Source organism: Lutra lutra, chromosome 7 (assembly GCF_902655055.1).
Source record: "Lutra lutra chromosome 7, mLutLut1.2, whole genome shotgun sequence".
Lineage (NCBI taxonomy): Eukaryota > Metazoa > Chordata > Mammalia > Carnivora > Mustelidae > Lutra > Lutra lutra.
In genome coordinates, this window is record NC_062284.1 from 62,754,708 (window position 1) to 62,773,193 (window position 18,486).

The 18,486-nt window shown below is 42.6% G+C and overlaps 2 protein-coding genes across 8 annotated transcripts in view; one reads left to right on the plus strand and one right to left on the minus strand.

The window, feature by feature from the left end:
- ADAL (adenosine deaminase like) overlaps positions 1 to 7,430 on the plus strand; it is a 27,174-nt gene extending 19,744 nt beyond the window's left edge. For both annotated transcript variants that reach the window (XM_047736486.1, XM_047736487.1), the window contains 4 exons: positions 669 to 807; positions 2,385 to 2,485; positions 3,471 to 4,015; positions 7,416 to 7,430. In XM_047736486.1, coding sequence (XP_047592442.1) covers positions 669 to 807; positions 2,385 to 2,485; positions 3,471 to 3,665 — 435 coding nt within the window. In that variant the 3' untranslated portion in view covers positions 3,666 to 4,015; positions 7,416 to 7,430. The remainder of the gene's footprint in view (positions 1 to 668; positions 808 to 2,384; positions 2,486 to 3,470; positions 4,016 to 7,415) is intronic.
- ZSCAN29 (zinc finger and SCAN domain containing 29) lies at positions 6,066 to 18,438 on the minus strand. Of its 6 annotated transcripts, none has more exons than XM_047736476.1 (6): positions 18,301 to 18,438; positions 16,928 to 17,360; positions 16,243 to 16,447; positions 13,493 to 14,182; positions 11,152 to 11,622; positions 6,066 to 9,395 (listed from the first exon to the last, which is right to left on the minus strand). In XM_047736476.1, the coding sequence occupies exons 2-6, from the start codon at positions 17,243 to 17,245 to the stop codon at positions 8,527 to 8,529; spliced, it is 2,553 nt and encodes an 850-aa protein (XP_047592432.1). In that variant the 5' UTR covers positions 17,246 to 17,360; positions 18,301 to 18,438; the 3' UTR covers positions 6,066 to 8,526. The 6 variants fall into 6 exon arrangements, with proteins under 6 accessions (XP_047592432.1, XP_047592430.1, XP_047592429.1 ...); XM_047736474.1 differs by having other exon boundaries at positions 17,927 to 18,366; XM_047736473.1 differs by having other exon boundaries at positions 17,911 to 18,366.
- Between the last annotated feature and the right edge of the window lie 48 nt (positions 18,439 to 18,486).

Sequence of the window (18,486 nt, forward strand, 5' to 3'; positions counted from 1 at the left end):
AAAAAAACCTTTATATTTTAACTACAAAAGTTAGGTATATCTGAAGAAATCCCAAGTGTAGAGAAGTATAATATAGAAGGAAAAAATTAAAAAATGAAAGGTCCCTTTCTTGTTTCAATTCTGTTCCCAAGTTGATCCTGTTACTTTTTCTGAACTTCAGTTTTTTTCATCTTAGTACTTTGTAAGAGTCTTGTAAGGTTTAAAGGAGAATTTATGTGAAAAGGCACAAAGCAGGTCTAAAAGTGTTTATTATTATTATGCTTATTAACCATAATTATTACTATCTTTGAAACAAATCTATAAGAATATTAGAAAATGAATGGGAAAATAAAGGCAAAGAAGAAAGCTGGGAAGGTAAAGATAGTTCAGCTTTCCAGAATGCATTATCTTCTCTGAGAGACAAAGTAGCTGGCTACAGAAAAAAGTACCTTTAAAAATCACTGAAAGGGGCACCTGGGTGGCTCAGTCATTAAGCATCTGCCTTCGGCTCAGGTCGTGATCCCAGGGTCCTGGGGTCGAGTCTCACATTGAGCCCTGCATCAGGCTCCCTGCTCAGTGGGAAGTCTGCTTCTCCCTCTCCCGCTCCCCTTGCTTGTGTTGTCTCTGTCAAATAAATCTTTTTTTAAAAAATCACTGAAAGAGGTTACTTATGTTCCCCTTTTTTTCAGATTCCAAACCAAAAACAAGAAACACAAGTACTTCTGGATCTGCTTCCTGACAGAATTGGGCATGGGACATTTCTCAACTCCTCTGAGGGAGGATCCCCGGATCTGGTAGACTTCGTGAGGCAATACCAGATACCACTGGGTAAGGCTTAGGGCTTCACTCCTCCAGACAAGAGGGTACATTTGTCCCCAGCCACCAGGTTGCAACCCCTATGTGGAGAACTCCTATTCTAAATATTTAAGTGTCATTTAGAAATTAAAAGTTGCTTGGACATGTGCCTCCTGAGCCATAAAGTAATAGAAAGTTTTAGCTTCCATTAGAATATAAGCTCCATGAAAGCAAGGACTTTGTCTGTCTTGTTCACTGCTACATTCCCCAGTTCTTGGAACTCAATAATTATTTTACTGAAGGAATAAGAGTCATCTAGTATTTTAAAATGACTTTAATGAAATTAATGTGTTATGAAAATGTATGACATTTATTTAAAAATTAAGAATTATGGAAGATTCAAGATATAGTTTTATATGTGTGTTGACTATTACATATTTGTCTACATGTGTATTTAACAACAAATACTTATGAAGTGCCTGTTCTGTTTCAGTTACTGTTCAAATTGTTGGGAATAGAGCAGTAAACAAAACAGGCAAGGTTTCTTTCTCAAGGAACTTGTATTTTGGCATTGGTAAAAGAGACAGTAAACAGTTACACAAGAAAATGTCAGTGTTTGAAGAAAATTAAACAGTTTGAGATAATAGGGATGAGATAACCACTGGTCAGTGTTATGGTTGGGAAAGGCTTTCTCTGGAGGAAAAAAAGCAGTTGGCTGAAAACCATTTTACTGAATGATCAGTTTGCAAAAACATTTGTGTATGATGTGTGTTTTTTAATTACGTATGGAGTTTCCAGCAATTCATAATGAGATTTTTTTTTCTTTTTACTAAGGACATTTTTAAACATCCATGGAAGTTGCAAAGATGGAAACACTTGCATAGCGATTAGTGTGGTAGTTCAGCTTTGTGCCCAGCCGTGTGAGGGGGGCAGGCTGCCATCCCTTAGACTGAGTTGGCCTTATGTTGAGGCTGCCTTATCATACTGAGCAGATACCATCAATTAAGTCAGTGAAGTATTTCTGCTGTGGCTGGGGAGCCCAGTGTAGTGTGTCAAGGAAGGAATTTGTTAATAGAAGTCATTCTTAAAATGGACTTAACTTGCAGCAGACAGGGAATAGATGGTTGTCTGAGTAAAGGAGTTTAGGGGTTTTCTTTAAGTCCATTTCTGCTCTTGGCTTTTTATATAATACTGTAGCCCTCAAGCAGTGCTACCATTTGTTTTAGCCTCCACTAGAAGATCAGGAAGAAGTGCAGCAACCATTCAAAAATTCCTTCATGATTCTATCCTGCTTTCTCCATGGGGACTGGCTTATAACATTCCCCTTTCCTCTCCATTTTGGATAAAAGAAAGGGGGACACACATAGCTGTGAAGAAGACATTAATTCCCTGTCTGGTACAGTTGCTGCCAAAACTTGCAGCACATACATCCTGTACAACTACACTAATTGAACTATAAATTTTCATGCCTAAGGTCAGTTTTGTAAAGTAATGAACTATTGAAAATTAACATACCTCGGAAAAATTTCTCACGTATCTACTTGGTGAACACTGGTGAATGAGTCTACTAATCTGCTTTTAATAAGAGACTTTTTCCTCCTTTCATCTAGAACTCTGTTTGACCTCAAACATCAAAAGTCAGACAGTTCCATCTTATGACCAGCATCATTTTGGATTTTGGTACAGCATCGCCCATCCATCTGTGATCTGTGTAAGGTGTTTTGTATGAAGTATTTTGCTCCTTTTTTGTTTTATTATTGTAGTAGGTCAACAGTCACTACTAGCTGACTGCCTCGTGTGCCTCGTGTGCCTTGGGATGCTGCCAAAGTAGAGGAGTGAGAGAGTATCAGGGCATGTGAGGCTGCAGAGGGCCAGGTGACTCAGGTAAAGGTCCTAGGCAGTGCCCAGAGGAACATAAAAAAATACTGATGCCCAAGTGCCCATCCCTTGAGATTCTGTTTTATCTGATCTGGGGTGAGTCCTGTACACAGATACATTTTAAAAGCTTCCTAGTGATTTTAATATGCAGCCGTGGTTGAGAGCCCCTGCCCTGGTGTTTTTGGGTTTTGTTTTAAAAAGAATAAACAGGCCTATTTCATTATAGATAAGCATGGATGCATTTATAGACCTGTTTAGACTCTTAAAAGAAGCATGGTAAAGAGGGAAATACAGACTAAACATGAGTTACTGTTTTTAAAAAATCATTTCCTGGGGCGCCTGGGTGGCTCAGTGGGTTAAGCCTCTGCCTTCGGCTCGGGTCATGATCTCAGGGTCCTGGGATCGAGCCCCGCATCGGGCTCTCTGCTCAGCAGTGAGCCTGCTTCCTCCTCTCTCTGCCTGCCTCTCTGCCTACTTGTGATCTCTCTCTCTGTCAAATAAAATTTAAAAAAAATCATTTCCTTGTTAGTTTTAGATTTTTTTTTTTTTTTTTTGTCAGAGAGAGAGGGAGAGAGAGCGAGCATAGGCAGACAGAATGGCAGGCAGAGGCAGAGGGAGAAGCAGGCTCCCCGCCAAGCAAGGAGCCCGATGTGGGACTCGATCCCAGGACGCTGGGATCATGACCTGAGCCGAAGGCAGCTGCTTAACCAACTGAGCCACCCAGGAGTCCCTCCTTGTTAATTTTAAAACTTTGGTTTTTTGTTTTATTTTGGTTTTTGGTTTTTTAATTTTTGTTTTGTTTTGTTTTGTTTTGGCAGACCGATGATAAGGGTGTTTTTGCAACACACCTTTCTCAGGAGTACCAACTAGCAGCTGAGACATTTAATTTGAACCAGTCTCAGGTGTGGGATCTGTCTTACAAATCCATCGACTACATCTTTGCTTCTGACAGCACCAGGTCTGAACTGAGGAGGAAGTGGAATCATCTGAAACCCAAAGTGTTACATTTTTAAGCTGCAATGAGGTGAACTACTTTTGAATATGTGTTGCAACCAAGAGCTTCCTGCCATCTCCCACGTAGTAAACCGTCCACCACTCCCTCTGAAGCACAGCAGCCAGGTACCATGGGCTCCATCACCAGTAGCTTACTCATGACTGGTCCCATGACTGGCAGGCTCTGAAGTCTTACAGAGCTTATCTCCATGCTGCTTCCTGGAAGGGACCTGAAGGTGGCGGCTATCTAAACTACCCACACGGCACCTGGGTGGCTCAGTGGGTAAAAGCCTCTACCTTCGGCTCAGGTAATGATCCCAGGGTCCTGGGATCGAGCCCCACATCAGACTCTCTGCTCGCCTGCTTCCCCGTCTCTCTCTCTGCCTGCCTCTCTGCCTACTTGTGATCTCTCTCTGTCAAATAAATAAATAAAATCTTTAAAAAAATAAAAAATTAACTCCCTACTCCACCAGATATTTGACTTAACAGTCCCTCTCCATTAATGATCATAAACCTTGAGGAAAATCAAAGGAGTTTGTCATCAAGAAGAGTTTTAGAATAACTAAAGATGAGGAGAGGGAAAACAAATTGCCCCCAAAACCGTTAAGCCTTGTAACTTGTGACAACAGTGCTCTGTATTTTGTTTTCCTTGTTTTACTCAAATTCCCTTCACTTAAGTATTCCCCAAAACTGCTGACTCCAGGTTATACTGTATACCATGGATTTTTTTGAATACCCAGTAGTCAGGGTTAATTTACTTTGGATGACCCTAGTGACAGATAAAACTAGCTTCTGAGATCTGGCTTTGTCCCTCTCATGATTAATCCCCCTGGAATCAAGGTGGTGGGTTTTTTAAATGTTCCTAACTTATCCCTCTGTAATTTTGACCCTAATGGAGCTATACCAACCAGACGCTTCTTGAGGTCTCCTTAGGTTTCTATTTCCTGCTTTTAATCTGACTTCTGATTGTTCCAAAGTTTTGTTCCTGAAAGAGCACCATGGTGGATGTAGGAGTAATTTAAACTCCTAACTAAAATATCTCCATATAACATGTTACTTTAAGCTTAATGATATCAGAGAATATATACCATTTTATATGTCTAAACTTTGATATGCATCTCACTGGACAGTTGAGTGTATAGGATTTTGAATTGAATAATGGAAGAATTGATTGCTTCTATCTCAGCTTCCCTTTTATACCTGGTCACCATAAAAATAGTTCTCTACAGAGTTAATAAGACTCAGACTCCATATTCCAACTATAGTAAAAGAGAAATGGCAACAAGAGAAAACATATAAACGTTACTAAGTTCTGTAGAATTGGCCATAGCAAGCAATCAAAAGGAAGAATGTGGGGCACCTGGTTGGCTCAGTTAGTGGAACATGCAACTCTTGATCTCATGGTCGTGAGTTTGAGCCCCAAACCTACCTGGGGGTAGAGGTTACTCAAAAAAAAAAAAAAAAAAAAGTGGGGGCATCTGGATAGTTTAATTGCTTAAGTGTTTGACTCTTGGTTTTGACTCAGGTCATAGGCTTAAGGTCCTGGGGCCAAGCTCCCCCTGGAGGGCTGTATCTGGCTCCGCACTTAGCATGGAGTCTGCTTGAGATTCTGTCTCTCTTTCTCCCTCTGTCTTTCTTCTCCCTCTTTCTCTCCTTTCTCCCTCTTCCCCGTTCGCAAGTGCATACTTTCTCTCTCTAAAATAAATAAATAAATACTTTTAAAAAATGGTAGTGTGGGGAAAATGAAGAAAGAAACAGTAGCACTAGAAAACAGCTGATGAGGATATGATTGTTCAGCTCCTGCTAATACATCCTTACTTCCTTTGCTCTACATGTCGCTCAGTATGTCCCCACAAAGGTCTTATGAATATTAAAAGGGTAGGGTGCACAGATCCTCTTACTCCACCTACATTGGCCTTGGTTTCTCTTTCTTTGAATGTTGGAAGACTATTTCTTGCTTCTTCCATCCTTAGGAATGCAGACTGGGTAGGAGAAAAAGCCTTGTTAAGCTATTTGAGATGAAATCGGCTTTCCCCAGTAAGAGAGTTTGCCTTTGCCCTGTTCCTTAGGTACATTCTCTTCATCTGGAGGTTGGTGGGGAGAAGGGAGGCTGGTGCTGGGTCTTTTAAAGTAAAACTTACTCTCCATGCCCAGTTGTGACAGGTCGTAATGCACTGTACTAATGGATACAGATACAGACACCACAGAAGAATCTTCATTCTAATTTCTCTTCTACCACATCCTAATTTGTTTCTCAGTCTAGCACATAAAGATTCAAACAGGCATACTTCTGGTAAGCCCACACAGGGAGCCAAAAAAGTGGGTAAAAATTTCTTTTCCTAGCAACAACAACTTAGTAATTTGCACATGTATATTTGGTGGGGTGTGGGACGGGGCGAACCATCTGAAAAAACACTGGGTACTTTATAGACATTAATTTTTATTAACATGGTATCCCTGAGAGGCAGATTAAGGTGTAAACATTATTCTGCTTTACAGAAAGGGAGATGGAAACAGGTTGACTTACACACAAGACATCTGGAACCAGAATTCATATCTGCTGATACCCCCAACCAGTACTTTTTATACACAACTATCCATAAATATACTAAAGACAGTAATCTCCCATATTAAAAAACACACACACACATTTAAAAGACACACTTACTAAACCATCTCAAATCCTGAGGAACTGCTTTAGATTGGTGTTTCTTCTATCTTTCTGTCTCCTTAGGCCACATAATTGAGATACCATCTTGTCCTAATAAACATTAGGAAATTCTTTGTAGTAGGATCCCTCAACACCAGAACTCAACCTCTCATCTAACACAGCAAGCTATGAATTACAGAATATTCTATCTCCCCACTCCTCTTTGATACCTCATTCCAGCCACAGGACTCTAATTATATATGAATATGAAACAGCTACTTATCCTAGACCTTAGCCATCTGTTCACATTCCTCTTTCCTCAGACCTGCCCCCTGTAGTATCTTCTCAAGATACTAGTTTCTGACCTTTGCCTCCCATAGGAGCTAGTCCCCTCAAACAGTTCATTCTTCTTCTCCAGGGCAAGCTGGCTCTTTCATCAATAAGTGCAGCGCAGTATCTGATTTATTATAGGTGGATGGGACCACATCCTGATCTGCCTCCGGTACTCCATGTCCCAGTTAAGGCAGTGCTCTGCCTCGTGCGTAGCCTAGTTAATACTATTCCTCAGATTTTGTGCTGCTCCAAGATTTGTTTAACTTTCCTTACAGTCTGTCCTTTGCTCTTGGCTCCATCTGCGTAAAACACCTTGTTCTCCAATTTTCCCATTTCTCACCCACTCAGCACTCAGTTTTGTGATTGGTTTGGGAATTTCATCCCACCCTAACTTACCCAGTAACCTTCCTTCCTTGAACACTTGCTGTTTCATGAAGCCTTCCTGAATAAAGAGAAGAAAATACCTCCCAGGTTTTTCTTATAGAAAACTATAATGCATTAGACCTTAACATTTATGCAAAATGTTACTAGATTTCAGATTTCTCTAAAACGATTGCAGCTCTACATGTGCATTTATTATTTGTCTATGTCAGTGTCATCTGTTTTAGGTTGTAAGAGTAAGGACAGGGCTTGTTTACCTTGTGCTGTACAGGGCTCATCATACTACTATGAACAGGTGGGCAATTATTCAATACTATTTGATTATACAGATCAGAATTACACTTGTGTTTGAAGAGCTTTTAGAAATAAATCTGTACATGAGCCCTGCATCAGGCTCCTTGCTCAGCAGGGAGCCTGCTTCTCTGCCTGCTGCTCCCCCTGCTTGTGCTCTCTCACTCTGACAAATAAATGAATAAAATCTTTAAAAAAAATTAGATCTAGACAGTTAAATATGTGCATGTGCGCAAGTATTGGCAACTCCAGTGACCAAAGATAATCTGTCCTCCTTGTTAGGGTAAAGAGTTGTTGGCACAAAGGGGTCTGTTTCCTAATTCATGGGTATGTGGCAGTTGTTTCTGCTCAATGCAGGTATTCAGTGACCATGGGGTGCTGTGTAACACTATACTAGGTGTTTGTGGAGTGTGTGAAATGCAGACAGCCCCCTACTGGCAGCTTTAAATGCCTTCTCTCATATCAACATATCCAGCAGGCTTGCTCTTTGCACTTCTGGACCAGCAGGGACAGATGAAATTCGTATCAGATGGAATAGAAGAAAAAAAAATCTATCTAGAATGCTCTAAATATATTATTCTATTCCAGATCTTCTAGGGCTTTGAAGAAATTAAGAAATCCAGGGTTCGTACCTCAATATTTATATAAGGTTTATACTCTTTCCCCATATAGAACACCTAGGCTTTTAACAAGATGATTCATAGGTCAGAACCAAGATGGATATTAAATTCTCCTTTAAGGTAAATGAAGAGTGGGCATGACAAATGTCATTCTGAGCACAGACTTATATGAACAAGAGAAGCCACTTTTTCGCATTTCCATTATTTTATAAAGAGCTAGACCCACTCAGAATAAGTCTCACAACCTCTCTCTGAAATGCTGCTGTGGTAAGTTTTTCCAGTTGAAATGCAGCCGAGTATCAGGATAAATAAATACATGGGATCTACTACTACATCCTCTCTATTAAGGAAACAACATAGGCACTGAGAGGTAAAGGTGTTATTTCTCATTTCCAGTGAAGGCAAGGAGAGAGACTGAAATCTTCCTTTCATTCTTAAGATAACTACCTTCGGAATTCATAGACCCAGGAAAAATAAGGACAAAGTGGGGCAAATCTTAGAGTGTTTCCTAAGCTAGTTGGGCAGAGAATAGGAGATGGATCTACTATTGGAAGACTTTTCCTAATAATTTCAATGCATGTATCTTTTCTTTAAATTCTCAGGGGCTTACTTAGGTGTTGACTGTGACAGAAGTTTTTCTCGAATATGGATCTCTCGGTGCTTATTAAGGGCGGAGCTTTTACTGAAGCATTTGCCACAGTCATGACACCCATAGGGTTTCTCTCCTGTGTGGGTCCTATGGTGTGCACGTAAGTCAGAACTCTTACTGAAACTCTTTCCACAGTCAGGACACACATGGGGTCTCTCTCCTGTGTGTATCCTCCGATGTGCACTGAAATGAGAACTATTGTTGAAGCTTTTTCCACACTCTTCACATTGATAGGGCTTTTCTCCTGTGTGGGTTCTCTGGTGAATTATAAGGCTTGAGCTCTGATTGAAGCGTTTTCCACACTCACCACATTGATACGGTTTTTCTCCTGTGTGGATTCTCCTGTGGGTGATGAAATTTGAACTGTCACGGAAACTTTTCCCACAGTCAAGACACTTGTAAGGTTTCTCTCCAGTGTGGATTCTGCGGTGTCTGATGAGGCGTGCGCTCCGACTGAAGCTTTTTCCACAATCAGCACATTTATATGGATTTTCCACTTGATGAGATATCTGATGCATGAGGTGGGAGTTTGGAACAAAGTTTTTGCTGTATCTGAGATATTTACAGGGTCTCTCTCCCAAGTAAGGTCTCTGATGATTTAGAACTTTACCTAAACTCCTCTCTGGGAGTGTTGGTTTTCCTCTTCTCTCCCCTGGGGTCGTTTCCCACTGTTGTCCTGATCTACATTCACTCTCACCACCTTTACCCTGAGTAAGATGCCGGGACAGTTTCCTTTCAGACCTTGCAAGTAATGTTCTATGTAGTTGTACTTCTTCAGAAATATCTCGTTTTAGATTCTCTTCATTATCAAATCCAGCCTCAAAACCTGATATAAGAATAGAATTTCAAAGGTTATCCATTTCCTCAATATTATGTGCTGGGGGTAAAGTAAGTATCATATTAGATGATTAAAGATAAAAATTAGGGAGCACTAGATCCCCAGTGACTACTACCAATTAGAATTCCAGTGTTTTTACTCCTGTGCTTAGTAACCAATCACATGTTTCTCATCTGTTATAGGGGCTGATTAATACATTCTTTTAATGCTTCCTGGATACCCATCATCTTCAGAAAACTCTCAGTATAACAAGGAAAACCTACCAGATTTAAGATAGGTCCAGGAGTACCCAGGAAAACCTTGAGAAACTTCTATATCCAAAAGAGCTATCTAAGTCCCCCTCCCCTCAAATTCCAATGTATGTTGAGAAGGAAAACAGGGTAGGAAAATATTTGGTGTCTTTCAAAGAACAGAAGGCCTTCTGGAGAGAAATTTTGCTAGGAAATACCTCCCTAAAACAGTCTCTTTTCCCTGGAAGAATAAACATTAAATGTTCCCAAAGCACTACTCTAATGCCCAAGCTAAGCTTTTAATATTCTTCTACACAAATACCAGGCTCCCCAGGCCTAGGTTATGTGAATTTGCAGATACTTGGCAAGTTTTCAGTTTGCAAATTGACCTTGAATTTGCAGAATTTTCAGTGTTTCAGACAAATTCTGGATCCCAAATTCCCTGGACTAAATCTGAGAGCAAAGGAATACTGAGCATCAGCCTGTTTATGTACCCCCTAAAGACAGTATTTCTATCCAGAAGCTCAGTCATGTAAGATGCCCCTGTGAAACAGAGATTTGTTAAATTTAATGAAATCTCAGAACCTTAAATATGTGAGTGTGTATTGTGAGCCTCTGAGGAGGGTAATTTAGCACTTCCTAAACTTACAAGACATTTTTTTAGTGGAACATATTAACACCACCATGGGACACCCTTGAAGAATGTACATCTGAAGAACTTTTTGAAAAGAAAACTATTACTTATTAAATACTTACTGTGTGCCTGAGCACTGTGCTAGGTGCTTCACCATAGTACCTCATTTACATCAACTTCAGTGAGGTACATCGTAATATGTAAGCAAACGTACAGGGTTTTAAATAACTTGCTCTGAGTCATTCAGCTGGCTAATGGACAAGAGAGTTCAGATTCACATACATGTATGACTCGAAAATCAGAATTATTCCTCCCACAAGGAGGGAAGCCATAGTGAAGTATTTCTTTTTCTTACACAACAGCTAAGGTTCAAACGGTCCATTCCCTAAGAAATCTCGGACTTTTGCCCAGCTGTGGCTGAAGAGGTTATTGGGTTTTCATAGGTGTGAATAAAGCAGACATACAACTCGTATGCAAGTTTGAAGTAGAGGAAAAAAACATTTAACAAGAATGAACTTTCAAAATCAACTTCATCCCACTATGGGTATACAACATGCTACTTGGGAGATGTTAACTTTCATACTCCCTGCTAGGTAAACTGCCTACTAGCTTAGATGTAAATGAGAACAAATTTATAAACTTTGCACCCATCAGATTGATGATGTATTATGAGAAGGCAAGACAGGTGAATAATTTATATCCCCTCTGTGAGCTGCTTTAATAGAAAAGAAACATGGAGAAGAGAGAAGGTGGTCACAAGAAGAATCCATGAGAGCTGGGTGTAGAAGTCAGTCTCCTACTCTTCAGATTGTTGATTTTTCTCCTAAATCCCACTGTCTCCCTTCTGCTACTCAAACCTCAAAAAGTAAAAGGATCTTACCTCTGGGGCTCTGGAATAAGACTGGAGCACGGGTCATGACAACCCCCAGGGGTACCTCAGTATCCTCTTCATCATCCTCAGAATCTTCTTCTAGGGTCTCTTCTGCAGCCTCAGCCTGCTTCTCAGCTTTGGTCTCACTGGTGGTCTGGATGGGGCAAGAGGCTGTCTCTTCTTCCTGGCTGTCACTGGGTGGGGCAACAACCCTGGCACTCACCAAAGCATCCATCTCTTCAAAGAAGGGACAGGTCTCTGGTGCTTGGCCATTCTTGACTTTCCGATAGCTGGTCTGTAGGCTTTTAAACTTGGTCCGACACTGCTCTGGTGTCCTTAAGAATCCATATTCCCATAACCGCTCAGCCACTGCTCCATACAGCTGGCTGTTGCGGTGACAGTTCCGGAGGGCTTCGTAGAACTGAGTCTCACTAAGAATTGCAAGGTAAGTCTTTGTCTCTTCATAGCCCCAGTGTACACCTGCCACCAGAAAAGAATTTTCAGCACCACTTAATCCAGGGCTTTATAGCCTCTATTCCTCAGTCCTACCAAGTGTCTGATGAAAAACCACCTAAGCTTGGGCTCCTAGGTAAAAAAGCAAAAATACTTTGTTTTCCAAAATCTATACAAACTCATTATTAGAATGTTTTGCTTCTCTATATCCCACAGCAATTTCACAGGGACCTTGATTCCTATTTTCTCTTTAGCCATTAAAAAAAAAAAAAAAAAGTCTTTCCACCGGATCACTGAAACACTCATTACATACACTGAGTCAAGAGTAGAGGATGCATTTCCCCATTCTTCTAGTAATTTCTTTGGAATTCTGATCATAACTAGAAAATAACTGGCCAGGGGAATAAGACCTAGTCAATCACTGTCATGAGTCATCTCTAACTTTTCTGATCACTCTTTTTCCATCAGCTCTACTTCCTTATGAATTAAGTGTTTGAAAGCATGACTCAGGACCCCAAGGAACAGTCTCTTGCAGAATCACACGGTTGCCCATTCCCTATTATGGCCCTTCTTCATTTGCCACAATCTCAAAAAAGCCCAGTAATAGCAAAGACCTGAAGGGTACAAGGTGAGAGCCTGATAGTCATGCACCTTATCCTTAGGAGTGAAGGTCTGGTGGAAGCTGGAAAGAGGAAGAAAGTGAGAAGTATCTCCCGGCCTGAGCCCGTACTAGTGCTGCAGGCTTCCTTTGGGCAGTACTTCAGTAGGATTACAGACTCTGCTCCTTGCTAGTCCCCAGGCTAGAGGAAAAGGAGATTCAAAGAGTTTTCCTCCCACTTGACAGCCACCTGGAGATGCTGCTTCTATCATCCTCCACTAACTGTCAAGTAAAGGAGTTGGGGGAAGAACTGGAAGACAGAAAAAGCAGTGGAAAAAGTTGAACAGATCATGAAAATAATGGTAGCTAGCATATGTGCCATGTCTGTGGTTTACCTGCATTTATTCCATTGTCAAAAAAAGAATGAAAGAAAAAAGCATACTGAGAAAGGGAAAAGAAGATAGGAAGACAAGAAACCTGTAACAGAACTGAAGTAACAACACACACATATAATAAAAAAATGAAAAGATCACTGTTCACAGTGAAATGGCAACTTTAGAGAAGTAGTCCTGCTGCCACGCCCCATTTTACAGGTGAGGAAGCAGCTCGGAAATGGTCAGATGACTATCGAAGGTCACCCAAGGTGATTAGTAGTCAAGATTAGAAACAAACCCCAGACTCATATTCTGGTGTTCTTTCCGTAACAACATGGTTATACAAATTATATCAACAGTAATAAATAATACTTAAAAACAGTTCCATGGGCAAATATTTCAACCAAGTGTTAAACTAAGATTTCTTCCTATGTGTGTTGCAGATCTCCTGTAAGAGTCTTAGAAAATGTTTCCCCAACTTTGGGAAGTCCTCCACTATGCTATGCTAAGTGAAAAGGAACACAAAATAAACTGACATTGAGAACTGGGGAAATAAAGCAGCAGTTTGTGTAAGGTGCTCAATAAATATTTTCCTTAAACATAGCATAGTGCCAGCAGGTTCTTCTCAGCTGTTAGTGATTTTATAATCAGGGAAAAAAATTTTAATAAAGAAATGGAATGATATTCTTTTAAAGAGCTCTGGAATTTTCTGAGTGTACATATTTAAAATATCTAAAATTACTCCGTACTATTATCTAATTTTCCCACAAGAGAATGAAATACACATAGAACTGAAAAGTGCCTGCCTCTTTGTTTTCTATTTAAGTGACAAAGCTGACAGGCAACATTAGACTTCCTGACTGCACATGCAGTCTCATAACTCCTCAAATCTAATCCCAGAACCCCCAAAAGAAAAGCTTCTTACCACTGGGGCTTCGAAAAAGAACAGGTGCAGTTGAGTTGTCAGGGTCTTGGGGGGTGGCCTCCTGGCCCATTTCATCACTGTCCGACTCTTCAGCCACAGCCTCTTCTGCTTCCTCATGCTGCCAGCCCTCTTGCCCTGGCTCCTCTGTCTCAACATCACTGCCCACCAGGCCAGAGTGAGAGGCTGCCTCTTCCAAGCCATTACTGGGCAATGCAATGACTTGGGCACTCATCAGGGCCTCCATCTCTTCAAAGAAGGGGCAGGTTTCAGGTGGGTGACCACTCTTGACTTTCCTGTAGCTCTTCTGGAGACCTTTGAACTTGGTCCGACACTGTTCCAATGTCCGAAGGAAGCCATACTCCCGGAGCCGCTCAGCCACAGCCCCATACACTTGGCTGTTTCGATGACAGTTTCGGAGAGCCTCGTAAAACTCAGTCTGACTGAGAATTGCAAGGAGGGTTCTGGTCTCTTCATAGCCCCAGTGCACACCTGCTACCTTCTCATCCTCAAAGCCCCAGTGATCCTGGTCCACCCAGCTTCTTCTCTCTCTCTTGGGTGATAACAGATCAGCATGCATTTGTCTTTCTCCTGTGTGACTGCCTCTTGAGAGTTCCTTCTCCTTGGAGCCCAGATCAGGGAGCTCTCCTTGCTCCAACCTGGAGACCACACCGGATTTAGGAAATGGAAATCCTGCTTGCAGGGAAGCAAACAAAGGATATCACAATTTGGATTGATCATAAAAATACCTCTGAGTTCAGACCTGTCTTTTTTCGAATCCAAGAGGCTTATAAAGAAAGTGTCTAAGGAAGTGTTCTCAGAAAGTTCAATGGGTTGGAGAAAGTGGGGGAAATACATAAAACCTCAAGAAAAGAAAATATTTTCCAGAGCAGGGTTACAGAGAGGAAAAGGTTCTGTTTGTGTGTTCAGAGCAAATTACTTCTGTTCCATATTGCTCCCTAGCTCTCCTCACCACTTACAGGTCTTGGCACTGCTGGGAATCTTACAGGTCTTATAGGAGGTCTTGGTACTGCTGGGAATAGTCATCTCCCATCTCCTATAAGTTCTCCACTTGGCACTAGAGAATTAAACTCAGAGTGATTCCAAGGGCAAAAAGAGTAGGGGAGAAACTTCAACTCATCCATTTCCTTCACAATGCCACCAAGTTCTAAAGGCTTCTCCCATAGGATGTCCTGCTCTGTTCCTTAAGCCCCATCCAAGTCTAGAACCCTTATCCTCTTACAGCCAGATAAATGCAGCAGTCACTGTTCTACCTAATTCCAGGCTCTTGCTTCCTCAGCTCAACACTATACTGCTGAACCTTAACCTGAGTGCCTCCTATGCACTGTCCATTCATATCAGACTCCTCTCTAGATCACAGCATACTATTATTCATCACTCTGGGCCTTTCCTGTAAGTTCCTCCTATCCAACTTTTTAACCCATTCTATGAGAAGTTGTATTTGCCAGAGCCACCCTATAAAGCCTTCCCTACTGCCCTCCCTCATCTCTTACTCTGCCAAACCCCTTTTGTACTCACACAAACTGACTAACAGTCATTGGCTGGCATGGTTTCAATATAGTTCAGTTCAGCACATATTTGTTTCCAATCACACCCTAAGCTCGTTGAGAACAGGCACATTTACTTATTGCAGAGTACCTTGCAAGGTGTTAGAATGCATGGTAGGTGTTCAAAAACTGATTAATTCTGCAAGTCTCTGTTTGGGGCTGAGGACTTGCATCTGGATTGCTAAACAGAGACCGTTACAAACGGCTGAGAAGGCTAGCTTCTTGGATGATAAGATCAGAATTCAAAACAACCTTAACAAGTTGAAGAAACGATCAAAAAACCCCCAAACAGATAATAGGGAATTCAACTGAGAACAAATAAGAAAAACAAGTTCTACAAAATCAAATACAACAATAAGGAGTAGGCACAAAGACAATGGGGAAACTGGTAAGAGTCCTGAAAGTTACCAAGTAAACAATAATCACCAGTTAGTAGAGCTTTACTAAAAGAAAGTGTAGTGAAATTCTCAAGTAAAATTCCTACTCTGCCTCTACCTACCAGACCCTCCCTCAAATAATATAATTTAGTTCTCCACAATTAACTTGGTATTTGGAAGACTTCATTTCCAAAGGAGAATAACAAAAACTTAATAGGTCTAAAGAATGGAGCTTCTGGGGCGCCTGGGTGGCTCAGTGGGTTAAAGCCTCTGCCTTCGGCTTGGGTCATGATCCCAGGGTTCTGGGATCTAGCCCCACGTGGGGCTCTCTGCTTAGTGGGGAAACTGCTCCCTTCCCCCACGCCTGCCTCTCTGTCTACTGTGATCTCTGTCTGTCAAATAAATAAATCTTTAAAAAATAAAAAAGAATGGAGCTTCTGAGGAAGAGCTTGAAGAAACAAATACAGTTCAATTTGGAGAAGGAAAATGACTAAAAAGAGGCTGTGCCTTCAAGTATACAAAAGAATTTTTATCTAGAAAATACCTAGTATCATCATTACCAAGAGGAAATAAAATAGTTCCAATTCTGATAAAAACTAGGAAGTCATCCTCTGGCAGACTTGTTGAAAGAGGAAATATAAGAATACTACACCAGAGGGCTAAACTACGTACCTTCAGGAGGTCTCCAACAACTGCATACTCTACAATTTCAACTCTTTTCCTGAAATCCCTTTCCCACTCACTATTCCCAACCCTACTTCCCAACTTAGAATGGTATCCTATCTTCCCATAGGAATCTACTCCTCACCGCTCCTTTGAAAAGGTCTGAGCTTCTCCTTTGGGTTCATCTGCTCCTGTGGTCCCAGGTCTGGGCTCCTTGCCCTCTCTTTCTTGGTTACACCCCTGGGCTGGGGTTCCACTGACTCCTGCCGAACACTTAATAACTCTCGTGATGATTTCAGGGGTGTCATCTTCTCCAAGCGCACTTCCTGCCCCTTCACAGAGACTGTGACCTAGAAACAACCCCCATTAATTGTCACTGCAAGGTTATAATGAGGGGCATTCCCAGAGGAGATTATTTAATACCCCAAAAGAGTTCATCCTTTTGGGACCTGGCTAGGTTTGGCAGGGGAGGAGGTTTAACAGTGAACATGGGTCTTTCTTATTCCATTAGCTTAGAGCAATTGGAGCTCCAGAAAGAAAAGCTCAAAATAGTAAACCCACCTACAGCTAAAAAATAATTCCCCTTTCTTCTCTCTTAAGTAAAAAACCTGTAAGACTATGAATAACTCATTATGACAGGATAGCAAAGGTACACCCAGGTAGCATCTCCAGATAAGCTCTATCTGAAAAAGTTACCTGTTCCAGGACACTAAGTATAAGCATCACCAAATGAGATTGTGCCCCTCTTTAAAGCTGTATATACCTTAATATGGCCCTTTATCCTTGCCCCTTCCCAGTCACACACTTCTGAATTCCCCCTCCCTTCTCACCGAACGTCCAGGTCTTCCAGGCTCTCTTTCTAAATCTTCCACCAGAGCCACTGCCTCCTCTCCACTTTCTGGACATTGCTCCTGTACCCAATTCTGGATCTCCCCAGGTAAGATGGTCAGGAACTGCTCTAGCACCAACAATTCTACAATCTGCTCCTTGGTGCGCACCTCCGGCCTTAGCCAACGACAGCAAAGTTCCCAGAGTTGGCTGAAAGCCTCCCGGGGCCCAGCTACCTCCTGGTAGTGAAATCTCCTGAAGCGCTGTCGGAACGTCTCAGAGTTAGTGCCATTCCCTCTCAGAATGGGTTTGGCCATCATTCACAGCAGAAAGCGGCTTCCCTCCACTTAAGGGTTGGAGGGCTTACACCTATTTTCCCATGTCCTTGGAGAATCACCTGCAGATGAGTCTCTCAACTGTAAGAAGAGTTTCCTCCTAGGGTAGAGAGAGATGGCACTATCAGAAGAAATACACTCACTCATATGTCTAAAGTCTTGCCAAGGGTTGGTTTGACTTCCCATATACTCCATGTGGCCATGTGAGGTAGCACCAACTTTAGGACAGCAAGCCAAACAGCATGGAGACCTTTCAAAAGCTACCATTTCTGGGCGACTTTCAAGGCAGCCTGGGGAAGCAGCAAAGTATAAAGTATTGTCTGCCCTTCTTCCACCTCCCCCCAAACCTGATCCCAGTCAACTCTCTTGCATAGTGAGTTCGAACAATATGGAAAACCTGGAGCTGGCGAGAATCTAAAGGCAAGTCACCCTCTTGCTGAAGGCAACAAAAAGCCTCTGTCCAGCGGGTGGCAGCTGATCTCCCCCAGTACCTCCGCAGTCCTTCCGGGGACCCTTTACATCCTCCCCGCCTCCTCAGACTACACAACTACCAATTCCCACCCGGGACAAAAATCAAATACTGAATACTGGGTCTTTGTTTTCCCTCACAGCCTAAGTAACCGCTCAGCAACTACTCGGGAACTACTGACGGGAAACCTCGAACACTAGGAGGATTGGTTTGGGTTCCTGAAGCGAGGGCGGTGGGCGTGGGGAGTCACAGAGTTGGTGGAGAGAGGGAGTCCGAGGGGGCAGTAGTAATGGGTCTCCTGAGGACGAGTTCGGTTGCTGGCCAGGGGCTCCGGGTGCTGCGGGGTTCGCGGGAGCGGGACTCGACTCTAGGAGCGGCGGGTGCGGGATTCCGGCCTCTTTGTCTTCGGTCCCTCCGGCCAGGTCACTCTCGGAGCCGTCGTGCGGTCCCTCCAGAGGCCTCCGACCGAGCTAAGGCGCCCTGAGAGCACCCTCCGGCCACCCCAGGTAGCGTCTCCTTCTCGGGGCTGCCCCTCAACCCACTCGCATCTCTGCCCCCGGGCCAGCCTCACCCTCTTAGGGTCGGGCCCCAGCCCCGGCTCTCCAGCCTCCCAGTCCAGCTCTCGAACCGGAAGTCGGAGCGGGGGACTCGGGCACTAAGGACGCATGCGCAAGGGCACTCCGGGGATTCCTCCAGCAGAACCTCGGCAGGAGCGAGCGAGTGGGCCCAGCCAAGCGCGGCACACTTCCGGGACGTG

Excerpts from the sequence above, each read along its gene's own strand:
- ZSCAN29 (XM_047736476.1), bottom strand. The coding sequence starts at position 17,245 with ATGATGGCCAAACCCATTCTGAGAGGGAATGGCACTAACTCTGAGACG. Across the intron at positions 16,448-16,927 it reads CTGGAAGACCTGGACGTTCG|GTCACAGTCTCTGTGAAGGG; the intron begins GTGAGAAGGGAG and ends GGTTGTTTCTAG. Across the intron at positions 11,623-13,492 it reads TCTTTTTCGAAGCCCCAGTG|GTGTACACTGGGGCTATGAA; the intron begins GTAAGAAGCTTT and ends TTCTGGTGGCAG.